A 20,318-nucleotide genomic window follows, 5' to 3' on the forward strand; every position below is an offset into this window, starting at 1 on the left:
GGCCATTCTCCTCCGACCTCTCTCATTAACGAGGCCTTTCCACCCACAGAACTGCTGCTCACTGGATTTTTTTTTTTTGCTTTTTTTTACACCATTCTCTGTAAACTCTCAAGACTGTTAGGTGTGGAAATCCCAGGAGATCAGCAGTTTCTGAGTTACAATACTATGCAAAAGTCTTAGGCACCCGTGATTCTTTATATGGTTTCAGATGGAATGGCCTCCACAGAGCCCTGATCTCAACATCACCGAGGCTGTCTGGAGTTACTTGAGAGACAGAAGCAAGCGAGACAGGCAAAGTCTGCAGAGGAACTCTGGCAAGTCCTCTAAGATGCTTGGAACAACCTATCAGTTAATTTTCTTATAAAACTGGTCACAATAAAAATGTTTAAGTCACACATTTCATCATTTATTGGACCTGAAAAGCTGCAATCGACTGCGCTGCCACCTTAATGGAAGTTTCTGCACTATTTGGCTGTTGTTGTCTTGTTTTGTTTTGTTTTGTTGCTACTGCATGTGCTGTTCTGCTGAACTTGGAGAGAACATGCAATGGAATATGTGGAGACACTTGCAGGCTGCCCCCAGCACATCCTTGAGTGTGTTGGTTGTTAATGCAAATGACACATTTCACTGTATTCTTCAACGTACGTGTGATAGATAAATCAGAATCAATCAATTATGTCTAATATTCTGTGCCAATACCATCTCCTACCATAATTATTGACCAGAAACCCAGTCAAGTCAAGTCTAGTTTATTGTCATTTAACAATGGTGGTTGGCATCCATCTGTCTCGCAGGATGATGGGTGATGATCACCATCACAAGCCTGGGCAGAAGGTATGGAGATCCTGAGATGCCCAGTTGTCAAGATCCCCCACTCAGCCTCACCAGTGTAGTCCAAAGGAAACCCAATGAAGCAATACGTTTGGCACCGGTTTGGCTGCAGGATCTGCCAGAAGGATGTCCAATGACGTCCCCTGCCTGAGGAGCTCCACTCTGGATTTGCTCTCTGGGATTCATCCTGTGGGCCTCATCTCTCCCGAGGCTGCCCACAGGGCAGTGGGGCAATCTACCCGTAGCTGGGGATCTGGTTCACGAGAAACAGGGTGTGTCCACACACCAGTGGGCTTGTGTGCTACGTGTGCAGGGGCCAGACCACCTCTCTGTCCTCGGCAGTTCATCCTGAGTCTGAAGGAAGTTGAATTTCTGTGTGTCGCCCGTGAGGAGGCTCTACATGAGGCTTGCTGCTGGACAGGCTGTGTACTGGCAGGGACAGACTTACACATTCAGCTCTCCTTTTCACAAGACTGCTGGCCAGCGATGGAAGCTGAAAGTGGGGGTGCCGACGAGCACTACCCACTACACCACCGCACTAGATACATCACAACAACCATTTCAACACAATTATGTACATGTATATAATGTATATAACCATATAATATACATAGAAATGAGAAAACGTTTCTCTGAACCAGGGTGAAAAGCACAGTAGTACACATAACATACATTACACACGATAACTTGTAAGAATAAAATCTACAGATGAATCATGCATAAATAACAAACTAGAGTAGAACATAGAATAGTACAGCACATTACAGGCCCTTTGGCCCACAATGTTGTGCCGACCCTCAAACCCTGCCTCCCATGTAACCCCCCACTTTAAATTCCTCCATAGATGAAACACATAGATGATCATCATCACACGGAAGTACATAAATGAAATATTGTAAGGTATGGAACAGATTAACCAGCACATAAATGCTGTGGTGAGAAGGACATGCAATAGGTATCACGTTATCAATTGCCTCCTGATGCCTCAGACTCTTCCCATCATGTGCAGAGCAAGGCTCTGAGGTGTGATGGAATTATCTCTACTTTCTTGGATGAGCGCAGCTCCAGCAACAACTCAAGAAGCTCAACAACATTCAAGCCCCCTTGAATGGTGCCCATCTACCACCATGACCCTATTATTCCCTCCGCCATCAGCAAGCAGTAGCTGCAGATCAAAAAGCCCCAGTTCCAAAAAGCTTGGCTACCCCAAATTACCTGTCTACAACTATTCAAGCACATTGGAACCCCCACCTCCTGCAGGTTCCTTGCCAAGCCCACATCATCCTGAACTTGGAAATACATTATGGTTGTTGTGATGCATCTAGTGTGGTAGTGTAGTGGGTAGTGCTTGTCACTCGCACTTTCAGCTTCCGCCGCTGGCTAGCAGTCTCACGAAAAGGAGAGCTGAATGTGTAAGTCTGTCCCTGCAAGTACACAGCCTCTCCAACAGCAAGCCTCATGTAGTGTCTCCTCGCTGGCGACACACGGAAGCTGAACACTCTTCGGACACGGGTTGAACTATGGAAGACAGGGAGGATGTCTGGCCCCTGCACACGTAGCACGCAGGCCCAGCGGTGTGTGGACACGCCCCGGTGCTCGTGAACCAGATCCCCAGCAAGGAGTAAATAGCCCCACTGCCATGTGGGCAGCCTCGGGAGAGGCGACAGCAAGTGGCGTAAACCCAGACAGCAAATCCGGAGTGGAGCCCCCTGAGGTGGCCAGACGTCATTGAACATCCTTCCAGCAGCTCCTGCAGCCAAGCTGGTGCCAAACGTATTGCTTCACAAGCTTTCCTTTGGACTACACTGGTGAGGCCGAGCGGGGGATCTTGACAACTGGGCATCTCAGGATCTCCAGACCTTCCGCTCAGGCTTGTGACGACAATCATCATCACCCATTGTCCTTCAAGACAGACAGATGCTAACCAACAAGCACTTCAGAACTGCTGTTTCTAAATCTTTTATCTGGCCAAAAAATGATACTGTGGGAGTCTCTTCACTGGAGGAAATCCAGCAGTTCAAATAGGGGCCTTATCACCCCCTTCTCAGAGGCCAGGAATAGGCAAGAAACCCTGGCCTTGTCAGTCATGTCAAACCCTACAGAACTATTTTTTAAAAGGCAGTTGACTTATATACAGCAAAATCCCACATACAGCAAAGTAGTAGATGGTGACATGTAATGAAAGCAGTGTGGACCTCTCCCTAGTCCCTCCTAGAGGACCACAACCTTGTCGTAGGGTTTGGAGGCTTGATTGCCTCAATGAGCCAGAGAGTTGCGTTGGCCTTGTGCTTTGGCTTTTGGTGGCAGCACGCATGCCAACAGGCCAAAGGGTAGATGCTAGGCTAAGAGTGGTCTACCAGTCCTCCAGTTTTTGGGGTTCCGTCAGGGCTAACAACCCTGAGTGGTCAAAAAGCAATTGTTACGGAAATGGCAATGAAGAATCCTTCTACGCAGACCGAAAACATAGAAACATAGAAACATAGAAAATAGGTGCAGGAGTAGGCCATTCGGCCCTTCGAGCCTGCACCGCCATTTATTATGATCATGGCTGATCATCCAACTCAGAACCCCGCCCCAGCCTTCCCTCCATACCCCCTGACCCCCGTAGCCACAAGGGCCATATCTAATTCCCTCTTAAATATAGCCAATGAACTGGCCTCAACAGTTTCCTGTGGCAGAGAATTCCACAGATTCACCACTCTCTGTGTGAAGAAGTTTTTCCTAATCTCGGTCCTAAAAGGCTTCCCCTCTATCCTCAAACTGTGACCCCTCGTTCTGGACCTCCCCAACATCGGGAACAATCTTCCTGCATCTAGCCTGTCCAATCCCTTTAGGATCTTATACGTTTCAATCAGATTCCCCCTCAATCTTCTAAATTCCAACGAGTATAAGCCCAATTCATCCAATCTTTCTTCATATAAAAGTCCTGCCATCCCAGGAATCAATCTGGTGAACCTTCTTTGTACTCCCTCTATGGCAAAGATGTTTTTCCTCAGATTAGGGGACCAAAACTGCACACAATACTCCAGGTGTGGTCTCACCAAGGCCTTGTACAACTGCAGTAGTACTTCCCTGCTCCTGTACTCGAATCCTCTCGCTATAAATGCCAGCATACCATTCGCCTTTTTCACCGCCTGCTGTACCTGCATGCCCACTTTCAATGACTGGTGTATAATGACACCCAGGTCTCGTTGCACCTCCCCTTTTCCTAATCGGCCACCATTCAGATAATAATCTGTTTTCCTATTTTTGCCACCAAAGTGGATAACTTCACATTTATCCACATTAAATTGCATCTGCCATGAATTTGCCCACTCACCCAACCTATCCAAGTCACCCTGCATCCTCTTAGCATCCTCCTCACTGCTAACACTGCCACCCAGCTTCGTGTCATCCGCAAACTTGGAGATGCTGCATTTAATTCCCTCATCCAAGTCATTACTATATATTGTAAACAACTGGGGTCCCAGCACTGAGCCTTGCGGTACCCCACTAGTCACCGCCTGCCATTCTGAAAAGGTCCCGTTTATTCCCACTCTTTGCTTCCTGTCCGCTAACCAATTCTCCACCCACACCAATACCTTACCCCCAATACCGTGTGCTTTAAGTCTGCACACTAATCTCCTGTGTGGGACCTTGTCAAAAGCCTTTTGAAAATCCAAATATACCACATCCACTGAAGGAGGACCTTCATTGCTGCCCTGAACACCAGCGGCATATCGGGCAGTGAGTATGCTCTCCCTAGTTCAGACTTGCAGTACTAGTGCAGAGAGGAGAGAGGCCACTGTTTACCGTTTACATGAAAGCTGGCACTGGGTGTGTCAGAACATAAAAATCAAACAGCTGCAAATGCTGGAAATCTGACATAGTAATAGAAACTAAAACACAGTTAACGTTTTGAATGCAAGACCCTTCATTAGAACTGGGGAAAGGAAAGGAGAGAATGAGCAACACACACAAAATGCCGGAGGAACTCAGCAGGTCAGGCGGCATCAACGGAGGGGAATAAGCAGTCGATGTTTTGGGCTGAGGCCCTTCATTAGGACTGTTGGCTTAAAGTTGCAGTGCGGATGTGTACTGAGAGAGTCAGTGCGCAATGTGTGTTCCGATCTCCGGAGTGGGTTTTGAACACAGGAACTTTGGAGTGAGCGGCAGGAGTACTGTTGCAACACCACCTCGAGTACAGATGTACCCACTTACAGAATCATAGTGTGGTACAGAGGCGAAGCGGGCTGTTCAGTCCAACTTATTCATACCAACCAAGTGGCCGGTCTACTTCAGCTACTCCCTTTTCCCCGAGTTTGGTACGTATCCCCCTAGACCTTTCCTATCCATTTACCTGCCCTGATGTATTTTAAAGGCTGTAATTGTACCTGCCCCTACTATTCTGGCAGTTCGTTCCATGTACCCACCAGCCTGTATGTGAAAATATTGCACTTCAGACCCTGCTTAAATCTTTTCCCTCTCACCTTAAATCTGTACCTTCTAGTTTTAGACTCCCCTATCCTGAGAAAAAGACTATGACCATTCATCTTATCTGTGCTCTTCATGAATACTCCAAATGGTCACCTCTCAGCCTCCTATGCTCCCGGCAAAAAAGCCTGGTCTATCCAGTCTCTGCTTACAGCACAGGCCTTCAGTCCCCATTCCATCCTCATAAATGTTTTCTGCACTCTTTATAGTAAAATGATGTTTGGCTTGGCTTATTGTTGCCATAGGTACCAAGATACAGTGAACAGCTTGTCCTGTATACTGTCTGTACAGACCGAATTCATTTGCTAGAATAAAGTAAAACAGTAACAATGCAGAATTAAGTGTAAAAGCTACCAAAAGGTACAAAGCAGGTAAATGGTAAAGTGTAAGATCATAATGAGGTAGATTGTGAGGCCAAGAGTCCATCTGACTACACAAAAGGACCATTCAAGATTCTGATAATAGTGTCCTTGAGCCGGCTGCTGTGTGCTTTCAGGTTTTTGTATCTTCTGCCCGATGAGAGAGGGGAAAAGATTGAATGTCTGGGACGGATGCAGCTGTTGACTATGCAGCTGCTTTACGAAGCAACAACCTGGCCCTTAACACCCAGAAGACCAAGGAGAAAATTGTGGACTTCAGGCATGCTAGGAGCTACACTCACATCCCCATCTACATCAACAGAGCTGTCGTGGAGCGTGTATCAAACTTCAAATTCCTTGGTGTCCACATTTCCGAGGATCTCACCTGGTCCCTGAACTCTATCCTGATCAAAAAGGCGCAACAGCACCTTTATTTCCTGCGGAGCATCAAGAAAGCTCACCTCTGTCCCAGGATACTGACGGACTTTTACCGCTGTACCATTGAGAGCATACTCACCAACTGCATCTCAGTGTGGTAGGGCAATTGCCCTGTATTGGACCGCAAAGCACTCCAGCGGGTGGTGAGAACTGCCCAGCGGATTATCGGCACCCAGTTGCCCACCATTGAGAACATCAACCATAAACGTTGCCTGGGGGGGGGGGGGCGGAAAGGATTATCAGGGATGCATCTCACCCTAACCATGGACTTTTCACTCTTCTCCTATCCGGTAGGTGCTACAGGAGCCTCCGCTTCCACACCAGCAGGCACAGGAAGAGCTTCTTCCCTGAGGCTGTGACCCTGCTGAACCTCCCATCACAGCGCTAAGCGTAATGCATCTGTATTGTACTGTCTCAGTACTTTTATATTTGTGTGCTGTAGCACTTCCTTTTTATTCACAGTTATTTTCTAAATAACATTATTCTTTGCATTTCTGGTTAGATGCTAACTGCATTTCATTGCCTTTGTATCTGTACTCAGCACAACGACAATAAAGTTGAATCTAATCTAGTCTAAGACAACAAGGAGTATAGACAGAGTCCATAGAGGGGAGGCTGAATCAATGATTCGCTGAGCTGTGTCCACAGCTCCTGCAATTTCTTGCAGTCATATGCAGAGCAGTTGCCAACCAAGTCGTTATGCACCCAGACAGAATATTTTGTAGTATTTCAAACATGTTTCTTAGTATGTTAAAGCTATTGTAATGCACACATGTCATCATGGTTCTATTTCATTTCTAACAGGCGAGAATTTTCCGAATTGTTGGAAAACCATGAATCCAGGAGTAGTACAGGATCAGGACAGAATTCACCCACCCCACGAGGAAATTGTGAGTTTCAGTTTTTGTGACAAATGCCAACTATTTCTAAAGTTTGTCATACAATATAATCTAGTTATTGCAAAGGAACATTAAAGAACAAAAACTGAATGTTGGAAAAACACACCGGGTCAATCAGTGTCTGTGGAGACAAACATTAGACTCTGTTTCTCTTTACACAAATGCTGCCTGCTCTTGAGCATATTTGGTATTTTTTGTTTTTATTCCAAGCTTCCAGCATATTTTTTTTTATCTTCCTTGTACTTATGTCTGCTAATGCTCCTTGCACAGATCTGCCCCACCCACTTCCCATCTGATATGGTGAATGGAGGGAATGATTTCAGCAGGCAGTGACGATATCTCTAAGTGCAGCCAGTGGGTCTTTTACCAAAGTGGTGACAGGCCCACAAAACCGTTCTAAAATCAGTTTCATCGCAGCTGCGGGTTATGAGGTAGCACTGGTCATTTCCTCTGGGATCTACCTTCTACCGGTGTGTCGTATGGCTTCCCAGCATTGCCTTTTCACAAGCAAATCACTAACAGGTATTTCGCAACTGAAATGCTTGCTCCTGACGACTGCCAAGTTTATGCCAATGCCCAGATTCCAGGAACTCATTTGTGATCAGGATATAAATGAGAGGTGTAATGCAAGTTCCCTCTCTGTTAGAGTAACTGAGTGAGACTTCATCAGCTCCAAAGGCGCAATAGCCTGCCAGTGAATATTATATTTCATAATTCAGGTGTCCTTTATAATGGTGGAAGGTTATTAGAGCAAAACAAATTGAAGCCAGCTATTTGATACTCTCCTTAATATTGTTTTCTTGTGTTCCTTGCAACCTTGGTTTAGTGGCTACTTGAAAGCAAACCAAAACCTCTTAAAGACTAAGCATGGGGTGGCAGCGTGGTTAACACCGTAAGGCGAGCTATCCAAGTTCCGAAGTTCAAAAGAATGCATTCGATCCCTTATTAAGAAACCAGCAAACAACGAACAACACACATAAAAGTTGCTGGTGAACGCAGCAGGCCAGGCAGCATCTCTAGGAAGAGGTACAGTGGACGTTTCAGGCCAAGACCTTTCGTCAGGACTAACTGAAAGAAGAGCTAGTAACAGATTTGAAAGTGGGAGGGGGAGGGGGAGGGGGGGGGGGAGGGGGAGATCCAAAATGATAGGAGAAGACAGGCTATCCTATCATTTCGGATCTCCCCCTCCCCCTCCCATTTTCAAATCTCTTACTAGCTCTTCTTTCAGTTAGTCCTGACGAAGGGTCTCGGCCTGAAACGTCGACTGTACCTCTTCCTAGAGATGCTGCCTGGCCTGCTGCGTTCACCAACAACTTTTATGTGTGTTGCTTGAATGTCCAGCATCTGCAGATTTCCTCGTGTTTGCGTTTCTAAACAACGAACAATCTTGTAACAATTAAACCTAATGAAACTAAATCTAGTGATATAATGAAATAAACAGTCTAAGCAATAGCATAAGCAATCTTAATGTATTTAAGCATATTTAAGCATTCTTAATTGATTCTTAATTCTTAAGTAGTCAACAAAAAAAAAGTCATTCCAACTGCCTCACTGGTTCTACCTAGACCAACCTGACTTAGACAAAGTGTGAATACTCAACTATACTCTTCCCTTCTACCACACCCCAACCACTTGACAAATTATCATTAGTAAATGCACAACACAAAATACAATACAGACAGAAAATAGATACATGGCTCCTACACTTGGACAAGCAATCTAGTGATAATATAGAATATATAAGATTAGGATTCTTCAGATTTCATCTCAATTGTTAATTATCTTTTTCCTCTTTCCCTTTGGATTTGGAACAGGCAGATCATCAGGCACCTCATTAACTTCTGTGAGCCCTCGACTGTCAAGCCCAATGAGTTCCCGCCACTCGTCCAATGGAAACACTGGAAGTTTACTTCATTCTAATGTAGTGTACGTCAGAAAACTGTCATTTTTGTGTGGCACTCACTCCATTGTTTACTCAGCTAGTCTCTGAGATGTGCAGGCATTTGAATAAAGGCAGCCAATTGTCACTGGTGCGTTTCCATGTTGAGAAGGCCACACCTCAATGCGACAGCATGCAATCCTTTCAGTCTGACCTATGGTTGAATTCCAGCAACTATTGATCAAAACCTCCTGGTGAATCAGAGAAACGGCATATACCATGACACCATTCATCTAGTTGTATCCATACTTCCTGGGAAAGAACTATCTGACCAGGGTTATGTTTGTACTGGAAAGGGTACGGAGGAGATTTACCAATTATTATCTAGGATGAAGTGTTTTAGTTATGAGGAGAGAATGGATAGGTTGCATTTGAATTCCTTTTGAACAGACAAGACTGAGATCAGATCTGATAGTATACAAAATAATGAGGGGAATGGATAAAGTAGAAGTAAGAATCTTTTTACCTGGATAGGGGTGTCTGAAGATAAGGCACAGGTATGAGGTGAGAGGCAAGAGGCTTGGAGAGGATTCCACCCTCTTTCCAGACCCCCGCCAGATGGTTGGAATCTGGATGACACTACGTGAGAGGGTGATGGAGGCAGGTACTCTCACAACATTCAGGATCCCTCTAGACAAGTAGTTGAATTGCCAAACACATGGAAGACCACGGATCAAGCACTTGTAAATGGGATGTTCATCAAGGGTGTAGGAGTTGAAGGGTCTATTTCTTCAATGTGTGACTATGACTTTTACGAAGTGTGCACCCTTGTAGAATACTGGAATAGTTAGTGCTCATCCAATTGGGATCACTACCTCTTTCCACTTATGAGATTCAAACCACTCATAAGTCTTACGTGTGAAGCAATTTTTCCTCAAATATCCCTTGCTCTCAGCTACCTTAAAGAAGAGTTCAGGCCAGTTTAGATCAACCGTGATGGTATTAAATGGTGGGGTAGGCTCGAGCACCCAGGTGACCTTCTACCCCTGCTTCTGTTTTCTTGTGTTCTTATGTTGTTTTTTTTGTTGATAAATACAGCAAACTCAATGGAAATCAAGAAATTCAAACTTTATTCATAATTTGAGCATGAAAGTCACTGCAGTTTAATTGATAGAGGAGTCTCTTTTTCTAAGGAACTTAGATTTAATATTGTTTCTCACAGATTTTTCTTCTTCTCATAGTCATAGTGATGAAGAGATTCAGCTTGTTACCATCACCAAATCTGCAGTCCTTGGACTCACTGTCTCAGGAGGATCCAACAGGCCTGATGGACCCAAAGTCTACGTGGAGGATATCATCTTCGGGGAAGACGGCCAAATGGTAAGGGCTGGCTATCTGGGATTTTGGAAATATCACTGAAGTCAGTTTTATATTTTTTTCACAAGAAACATGTTTGCAATTTCCTTTGAGATAATCTGATATTTATTATTTCTATATTAAGTCTAAAGTCAAGGCATGTTCTTATTTTGTATTAGATTCTGCATCTTCCCAATATATATTTCTGGGTATGGTGTCACCTGTAAATTGTTTAAGAGTTTCACTTCACTGCTCAATGTCTGGGCATGTAGATCAGGAAATGGCTTCTTTATAAATGTGAAAGTCACCCATCTGAACTTCTTCAGAACTTAGAGTTGCTGATTTTTCATTGGGATGAAGCTATTGGAGAAAAACTATCCAAAAGCTAGTTATGTCAGTTAATCATGAACACAGATTTATTTAATCTGTTATAGGAAATGTTAAAGAATAACTAAATAGGCTGCATTTTGTCCTGTTTGTGAATTAGAACACAGTCTGGTCTGTACTCCTGTGATTAATTCTTCCCCTTCTTCCGGAAGCAACCTTTGCCCCTCTGATGCTAAATCTCCCTGACCACAGTGTGTTTTCCTATCCTATTCTTGATTCCACAGGAGTTCAGAAGCTTGACCTCTGACCTTCTGCTTACCAATCAAATCAGATACCATATTCCCAAAACAACCCATTCCGCAATGGCTGTCAAGGTAGATGTCACCTAAAAGCCAGCCAGCAGTATTCCAGATCTGAAGATGACATTTCCATGTACAGACTCTGGATCGCTCCACTTCCAGTTCAGCACCAAAAATGACTTCCTGATTTTTGGGTGACAGTGATATTAGGAAGTACATGTGAAAAACAAATAATTAAATATTTATCCAGTTTCCCAAAATCAAATCTTCTCCATTATTTGGAGAAAACAACGTTTCACGACCTGCTTATATGATGCCGTGAAATACCTCACCTTAAGCAGTTGTCACCTCTAAATGAGTTGAAATTAATTTAAGGGGTTAGATTGTCCTGCCTGTGGTGAACTGCTCATTTTTATCACTGACCCACACAGCAAGTACAGAACTTTCCTTTGGAGATTTGTAATTGTAAACATGCCCTCTGAAGCCACTCTGAATGTAAATGCTAGGAGCCCGTGGATGATGTTGGGTACGCAACAAGAAACTTTTGCTCTCACAGGGTGAGCTGAGGGTAATGGTTGGTTGTAGAATAAGTTCTGCTCACAGAACTGCTGAAGAAGTCTCTGACATCCAACTAAGGCATCCTTCCTAGTTTAGTCAATTGTCAAATATGTGAAAAGCTATGAATATTTCTGATGCTCAGAGACATTTTAAAAAAAATATTTAAAATACAGAAAGTGTACAAAATTAGTTAAATGTTAAACATCAAAACAACAAACTCATTTAATTCCAAAAAGTATACATTACTTACTAGCTAAGTCCTTGCAACCGTTCCTCTTCTTTGAAATGAATGGCCTCTCTCTGCTATTGAATGGTGTAAGCAGTAGAACTTGCTGCTGATTTGTACTTCACCATGGCAAAGTTACAGAGTCATAGATTATCTGGCCCACCACCTCAAGGGAGTCTTGATCATAAGCGGGCCGAAACTCCTGAAGACAGGTGGCAGATCAACTGATGATCCCACTGGTGATAGCACAGGACAGTTAACATCTTAGTCCATGTGTATTTTTTAACTCTATTGCACAGAAACAGGCCCTCTGACTCAACACATCCATGCTGACCAAATTGCCTTTCTGGGCTAGCACTATCTTCTTGCAGTTACAAAGTACGAAGTAAATTTATTATCAAAGTACATATGTCAACCCTGGGATTTATTTTCTTGTGAGCCTACTCGATAAATCTATAATACGATAATAATCATAATGGAATCAATGAAAGACCGCACCAACTGGGCCTTCAACCAGTGTGCAAAAGTCAACAAACTGTACAAATACAAAAGAAAGAAATAATAATAATAATAAATAAATAAGCAATCAATATCAAGAAGATGAGATGAAGAGTCTTCGAAAGTGAGTCCAGCAGTCAAGGAAACAGTTCAATGATGGGGCAAGTGAAGTTGAGTGAAGTTGTCCCACTGGTTCAAGATCCCGATGGTTGAGGGGTAATAACTGTACCTGAACCTGGTGGTGTAAGCCTTGAGGCTTCTGTACCTCCTTCCTAATGGCAGCAATGAGAACAATGCCTGACCTGGGTGGTGGGGGCACCTAATGATGAATGCTGCTTTCCTGTGACAGCCGTCCCTGTAGATGTGCTCATTGTTGGAGAGGGTTTTGCCAGTGATGAACTGAGCCATATCCAATATGTTTTGTAAGATTTTCCATGCAAGGACATTGGCATTTCCATATCAGACTGTGATGCAACCGGTCAATATACTCTCCTACACACATCTATAGAAGTTGGTGTCATAGAACATAGAAAACCTACAGCACAATACAGGCCCTTTGGTCCACAAAGCTGTGCCGAACATGTCCTTACCTTAGAAATTACCTAGAGTTGCCCATAGCCCTCTATTTTTCTAAGCTCCATGTATCTATCCAGGAGTCTTTTAAGAGACTCTATTGTATCTGCCTCCACCACCATCGCCGGCAGCCCATTCCACCATTCTCTGCATAAAAATCTTACTGCTGACATCTCCTCTGTACCTACTTTCAAGCACCTTAAAACTGCGCCCTCTTGTGCTAGCCATTTCAGCCCTGGGAAAAAGCCTCTGACTATCCACACGATCAATGCCTCTCATCATCTTGCATATCTCTATCAGGTCACATCTCATCCTCTGTTGCTCTAAGGAAAAAAGGCCGAGCTCACTGAACCTATTCTCACAGAGCATGCTCCCTAATCCAGGCAACATCCTTGTAAATCTCCTCTGCACCCGTTCTATGGTTTCCACATAGTTCCTGCAGTGAGGTGACCAGAACTGAGCACAGTACTCCAAGCGGGGTCTGACTAGGGTCCTATATGGCTGCAACATTAACTCTTGGCTCCTAAACTCAATCCCACAATTGATGAAGGCCAATGCACCATATGCTTTCTTAACCACAGAGTCAACCTGCGCAGCAGCTTTGAGTCTCCTATGGACTCGGACCCCAAGATCCCTCTAATTCTCCACATTGCCAAGAGTCTTACCACTAATACCATATTCTGCCATCATATTTGACCTACCAAAATGAACCACCTCACACTTATCTGGGTTGAACTCCATCTGCCACTTCTCAGCCCAGTTTTACATCCTATAAATGTCCCGCTGTAACCTCTGACAGCCCTCCACACTATCCACAACACCCCCAACCTTTGTGTCATCAGCAAATTTACTAACCCACTCCTCCACTTCCTCATCCAAGTCATTTATAAGAATCACGAAGAGAAGGAGTCACAGAACAGATCCCTGAAGCATACCACTGGTCACTGACCTCCATGCAAAATATGACCCGTCTACAATTACTCTTTCCCTTCTGTGGGAAAGCCAATTCTGGATCCACAATGCAAAGTCCCCTTGGATCCTATGCCTCCTTACTTTCTCAACAAGCCTTGCATGGGGTACCTTATCAAAGGCCTTGCTGAAATCCATATACATTACATCTACTGCTCTACCTTCATCAATATGTTTAGTCACATCCTCAAAAAATTCGATCAGGCTTGTGAGGCAAGGCCTGCCTTTGACAAAGCCATGCTGATTATGTCTAATCATATCATGCCTCTCCAAATGTTCATAACACCTGCCTCTCAGGATCTTTTCCATCAACTCACCAACCACTGAAGTAAGACTCACTGGCCTATAATTTCCTGGGCTATCCCTACTCCTTTTCTTGAATAAGGGAACAACAGCCGCAACCCTCCAATCTTCCAGAACCTCTTCCGTCCCCATTGATGGTGCAAAGATCAACACCAGAGGCTCAGCAATCTCCTCCCTCACCTCCCACAGTAGCCTGGGGCACATCTCTTCTAGTTCTGAAGACTTATCTAACTTGATCTTTACCAAAAGCTCCAACACATCCTCTTTCTTAATATCTATATGCTCAATCATTTCAGTCCACTGTAAGTCATCCCTACAATTGCCAAGATCTTTTTCTGTAGTGAATACTGAAGCACAGTATTCACTAAGTACCTCTGCTGTCTCCTCTGGTTCCATACACACTTGTCCACTGTCACACTTGATTGGTCCAATTCTCTCACGCCTTATCCTCTTGCTCTTCACATACTTGTAGAATGCCTTGTGGTTTTCCTTAATCTTGTCCACCAAGGCCTTCTCATAGCTCTTCTGGCTCTCCTAATTTCATTCTTAAGCTCCTTCCTGCTAGCCTTATAATCTTCTAGATCTCTATCATTACCTAGTTTTTTGAACCTTTCGTAAGCTCCTCTTCTTGACTGGATTTACAACGGCCCTTGTACACACGGTTCCTGTACCCTACCATCCTTTCCCTGTCTCATTGGAACGTACCTATGCAGAACTCCACACAAATATTCCCTGAACATTTTGCCACATTTCTTCTGTACATTTCCCTGAGAACATCTGTTCCCAATTTATGCTTCCAAGTTCCTGCCTGATAGCCTCATAATTCCCCCTTACTCCAATTAAACACTTTCCTAACTTGTCTGTTTCTATCCCTCTCCAATGCTATGGTAAAGGAGATTGAATTGTGATCACTATCTCCAAAATGCTCTCCCGCTAAGAGATCTGACACCTGACCAGGTTCATTTCCCAATACCAGATCAAGTACAGCCTCCCCTCTTGCAAGCTTATCTACATATTGTGTCAAGAAACCTTCCTGAACACACCTAACAAACTCCACCCCATCTAAACTCCTCACTCTAGGGAGATGCCAATCGATATTTGGGAAATTAAAATCTCCCACCATGACAACCCTGTTATTATTACACCTTTCCAGAATCTGTCTGCCTATCTGCTCCTCGATGTCCCTGTTACTATTGGGTGGTCTATGAAAACACCCAGTAGAGTTATTGACCCCTTCCTTTTCCTAACTTCCACCCACAGAGACTCCGTAGACAACCCCTCCATGACTCCTTCCTTTTCTGCAGCCATGACACTATCTCTGATCAACAGTGCCACGCCCTCACCTCTTTTGCCTCCCTCCCTGTCCTTTCTGAAATATATAAAGCCTGGCACTCTAAGTAACCATTCCTGCCCCTGAGCCACCCAAGTCTCTGTAATGGCCACAACATCATAGCTCCAAGATCCACGCTCTAAGCTCATTCGCTTTGTTCATAACACTCCTTGCATTAAAATAGACACATCTCAAACCATCAGTCTGAGCGCGTCCCTTCTCTATCACCTGCCGATCCTCCCCCTCGCACTGCCTCCAAGCTTTCTCCATTTGTGAGCCAACTGCCTCTTCTTCCATTTCTTCAGTTCGGTTCCAACCCCCCAGCAATTCTAGTTTAAACTCTTCCCAGTAGCATTAGCAAATCTCCCTGCCAGGATATTGGTCCCGCTGGGATTCAAGTGCAACCCGTCCTTTTTGTACAGGTCACGCCTGCCCCAAAAGAGGTCCCAATGATCCAGAAATCTGAATCCCTGCCCCCTGCTCCAATCCTTCAGCCACACATTTAGCCTCCACCTCATTCTATTCCTATACTCACTGTCACGTGGCACAGGCAGTAATCCTGAGATTACTACTTTTGTGGTCCTGCTTCTCAACTTCCTTCCTAACTCCCTGTAGTCTGCTTTCAGGACCTCCTCCCTTTTCCTGCCTATGTCAATCTTCGCAAACTTCTAAGGAAGCAGAGGCGCAGCAGTGCTTCAAAAGAAACACTGATCATAGTGAATTTGGTTATATGTTACAGTATCCTTTCACCTTTCAGGCATTTAAATCCAGTTGTTCTGGCAGAGTGGAAATCCTCTCATTAGCTGTGTTGTCCCAATGTTTGTCATTATCTTTGAACTTATTTATAATTTTCACATGAAGTTCAAAGTCAAGTCATGCCTTATTTCGTGATAGAATTTGAATCTTAATCATGCGTCTTTCCAGATAAGATGTTATCTCTTAATTGGTCTCATATCTTTATAACCAGGAGCTTTATTTGACTAGTTCAGTGCAGCAAGGTAGTGAATCTTTATAGTGAAGCTTCTGCTAAATAAACTTAACACTGTAAAGAGTATAGGAAGTTAATTAGAAATACAGGTGACCAAAAGACCACATCCAAAGACAGTGGTCGCAATATAAAAGCAACCTAGCAAACTGATGTACAGACCCAGGACGGATTTTTGTTTCACTGGTTGGCACTCTCATCCTATTCATTAAATTTTTTCAACACTGACTGCACTTTGAATTAAAGAAAACGGAAAATGCCGGAAGCACTCAGCAACTTTGAGAGAGAAATTGAGTCAGTATTTCATCTTAATAACTGTACTTGCTCCCTGACCTTTCTGAGCGTTTTTAGGCTTTATTTCAGAATTCCAGCACCCACAGTATCTTGCCCATTGACAATGCTGTGAACACTTTGTGATGCCCTCAAAAGATTGTGAAAAGCACTATATACAGTACTGTTCAAAAGTCTTAGGCACATTGTTAACTAAGGTGTCTAAGAATTTTGCACAGTACTGCATTCATCAATGTGGAGCAGAGAGCAAGCTTGTAAATTTGGCATGAACAAAGGATGTTGGGAATGGTGATGGTGGAGCATGGAACAGGTGGCAGAGAAGGAATGCCAGGGGTGGGCGGGGGCATGGGTGCAGACAACCCCAGCCGGGAGACACCAGGCAAGATAATTTGATTCCAAATAATTAGTTTATTAATCATTACAGAATATCTCATTACAGAATATCTGTTCCCATCAACAATAAGTATACTGTTTTGGATACTGTTGGTGGGGACGACCTACCAGGGACAAGTTGCAGTGGTCGCGTCTCTAGCACTGAGACTGGACCCTCAGCTCAGAACGGAAGGGAGGAAAAGAGGAGAGCAGTAGTGATAGGGGATTTGATAGTTAGGGGGACAGATAAGAGGTTCTGTGGGAGAGATCGAGAATCCCGGATGGTCTGTTGCCTCCCTGGTACCAGGGTCCGCAATATCTCAGATCGAGTTCTCGGTATTTTCAGGAGAGAGGGTGAGCAGCCAGATGTCATGGTCCACGTGGGGACCAACGACATAGATAGGAGTAGGGATGAGGTCCTTAAGAAGGAATATGGGAAGGAAGTTAAAAAGCAGGACTTCAAGGGTGGTAATCTCGGGATTGCTGCCTGTGCCACAAGACAGAGAGGGTAGGAACAGGAAGTTATGGCAGATGAATGCATGGTTGAAGAGTTGGTGCAGGGGGCAGGGGTTCAGATTTCTGGATCATTGGGATCTCTTCTGGGGAAGGTCTGACCTGTACAACAAGGACGGGCTGCACCCGAACTGGAAAGGGACCAATATCCTGGCGGGCAGGTTTGCTAGAGCTGTTGGGGAGGGTTTAAACTAGTTTGGCAGGGGGGTGGGAATCAGAATGTGAGTGTAGAGATTCGGGTAGAAGGACAAGGGCATGATGCTATGTGTTCTGAGTTGGTGAGGAAGGACAGGCAGAGGACAAAACATAAATGTAGCCATTTAGAGGGGTGGAAATGTGTCTATTTCAATGCTAGGAGTATTAGGAATAAAGGGGATGAATTTAGAACATGGAGCAGTACATGGAACTACGATATTGTGGCCGTTACTGAAACCTGGCTGGAGGAAGGGCAGGATTGGCTGATGCAGGTACCGGGGTTTAGGTGTTTTAAAAGGAATAGGATGGGAGGTAGAAAAGCAGCGGGGGGAGTATTACTGGTCAGGGATAGTATCACAGCTATAGAAAGGGAGGATGCTGCAGAGGGAGTGACCACTGGGTCGGTGTGGGTGGAAGTCAGAAATAGGAAGGGATCAATCACTGTGCTGTGAGTAGTCTATAGGCCCCCAAATAGCCCTCGGGACACTGAGGAGCAGATAAGCAGGCAGATTTCAGAATGGTGCAGGAAATACAGGGTTGTAGTTATGGGTGATTTCAACTTCCCTCATATTGACTGGCACTTCCTGACTGCAAGGGGGATAGATGGGGCTGAATTTGACAGGTGTGTTCAAAAAGGATTCCTGACACAGTATGTGGACCGGCTGACGAGAGGAGGAGCCATACTGGATCTAGTTCTGGGTAATGAACCTGGTCAGGTGGCAGACCTCTTGGTGGGGGAGCATTTTGGTGAGAGTGACCACAACTCCCTTAGCTTCAGCATAGCTATGGAAAAGGATAGAAACAGACAAAATGGGAAAGTGCTTAACTGGGGAAGGGCTAACTATGAAGGGATGAGGCAGGAACTAGCGAGAGTGAATTGGAAACAGATGTTCAAGGGTGAAAGCACAGAGGTAATATGGAGGAAGTCCAGGGACCACTTGTGCTGGGTTCAGGATAGGTTTGTCCCACTGAGACAAGGAAAAGGGAACCATAGCTGACAAAACACGTGAGGCAACTTGTCAAGAGGAAGAAGGAAGCATATGTTAGATATAAGAAGCAGGAAGCAGGAGGGGCTCATGAGAAATATAGGGTAGCCAGGAAGGAGCTTAAGAAAGAACTTAGAAGAGCTCAAAGGGGGTATGAAAAGGCCTTGGCATGTAGGATTAAGGAGAACCCCAAGGTGTTCTATGCATATGTGAAGAGCAGAAGGATGACAAGAATGAAGGTGGGGCCGCTAAAGGATAAAGAAGGTAACATGTGCCTGGAGGTGGAGGAGGTTGGGGAGGTCCTAAATGAATACTTTGGTTCAGTATTCACAATGAAAAGGACCTTGATCAGGGTGAGGTCAAAATAGAACAGGCCTGTGTGCTGGACAATGTGGAGATGAAGGAAGAAGTGTTGGATCTTCTTAAAAACATCAAGATTGATAAGTCCTCAGGGCTGGACATGATATACCCCAGGTTGCTGTGGGAAGTGAGAGAAGAGATCGCTGGTGCAGTAGCTATGATCTTTGAATCCTCTTTGGCTGCAGGGGAGCTGCCGGAGGATTGGAGAATGGCAAATATAGTTCCCTTGTTTAAAAAAGGTAATAGGGAGAATTCTGGGAACTATAGACCAGTGAGTCTTACATCGGTGGTCTGCAAACTATTGGAAAGGATTCTTAAGGATAGGATCTACAAGCATTTGGAGAAGTACAGTCTACTCAAGGATAGTCAACATGGCTTTGTGAAGGGAAGGTCATGCCTCACAAGCCTAATTGAGTTTTTTGAAGAGGTAACAAAAGAAATTGATGAGGGTAGAGCAGTAGATGTGGTCTACATGGATTTTAGCAAGGCACTTGACAAGGTCCCCCACGAGAGACTCATCCAGAAAGTCATGAGGCATGGGATCAGTGGAACCTTGGCTGTTTGGATAAAAAATTGGCTTACAGGAAGAAAGCAGAGGGTAGTAGTGGAAGGAATGTATTCTGCCTGGAGGTCAATGACTAGTGGAGTGCCACAAGGATTTGTCCTGGGACCCCTGCTCTTTGTGATTTTTATAAATGAACTGGATGAAGAGGCGGAAGGATGGGTGAGTAAGTTTGTGGATGACATGAAGATTGGAGGAGTTGTGGATGGAGCTGTAGGTTGTCGAAGGTTACAAGAGGATATAGACAGGATGCAGAGTTGGGCAGAAAAGTGGCAGATGGATTTCAATCCGGATAAATGTGAGGTGATGCATTTTGGAAGGACAAACCAGAAGGCTGAATACAGGGTTAATGGTCGGTTACTTAAGAGTGTGGATGAACAGAGGGACCTTGGGGTTCAAATCCATACATCCCTCAAGGTTGCTGCACAGGTTGATAGGATAGTTAAGAAGGCCTATGTGATGCTAGGTTTCATTAACAGGGGGATTGAGTTCAAGAGTAGAGAGGTCATGTTGCAGCTCTACAAATCTCTGGTGAGACCACATTTAGAGTATTGTGTTCAGTTCTGGTCACCTCATTATAGGAAGGAAGTGGAAGCTATGGAGAGGGTGCAGAGGAGATTTACCAGGATGTTGCCTGGATTGGAAAACAAGTCTTATGAGGCAAGGTTAGCAGAGCTGGGACTTTTCTCTTTGGAGCGTTGAAGGATGAGAGGGGGCTTGATAGAGGTCTACAAGA

At 44.5% G+C, this 20,318-nt stretch overlaps 1 protein-coding gene across 1 annotated transcript in view; it reads left to right on the forward strand.

Annotated features, from left to right (window-relative positions):
- The window catches only part of si:dkeyp-72e1.9 (syntaxin-binding protein 4), a 132,316-nt gene that overhangs the window by 61,626 nt on the left and 50,372 nt on the right, over nt 1-20,318 (forward strand). The window contains exons 6-8 of the mRNA XM_063059192.1: nt 6,906-6,991; nt 8,815-8,926; nt 10,121-10,259. Coding sequence (XP_062915262.1) covers nt 6,906-6,991; nt 8,815-8,926; nt 10,121-10,259 — 337 coding nt within the window. The remainder of the gene's footprint in view (nt 1-6,905; nt 6,992-8,814; nt 8,927-10,120; nt 10,260-20,318) is intronic.

This window comes from Mobula hypostoma, chromosome 9 (assembly GCF_963921235.1).
Source record: "Mobula hypostoma chromosome 9, sMobHyp1.1, whole genome shotgun sequence".
Classification (NCBI taxonomy): Eukaryota; Metazoa; Chordata; class Chondrichthyes; order Myliobatiformes; family Myliobatidae; genus Mobula; species Mobula hypostoma.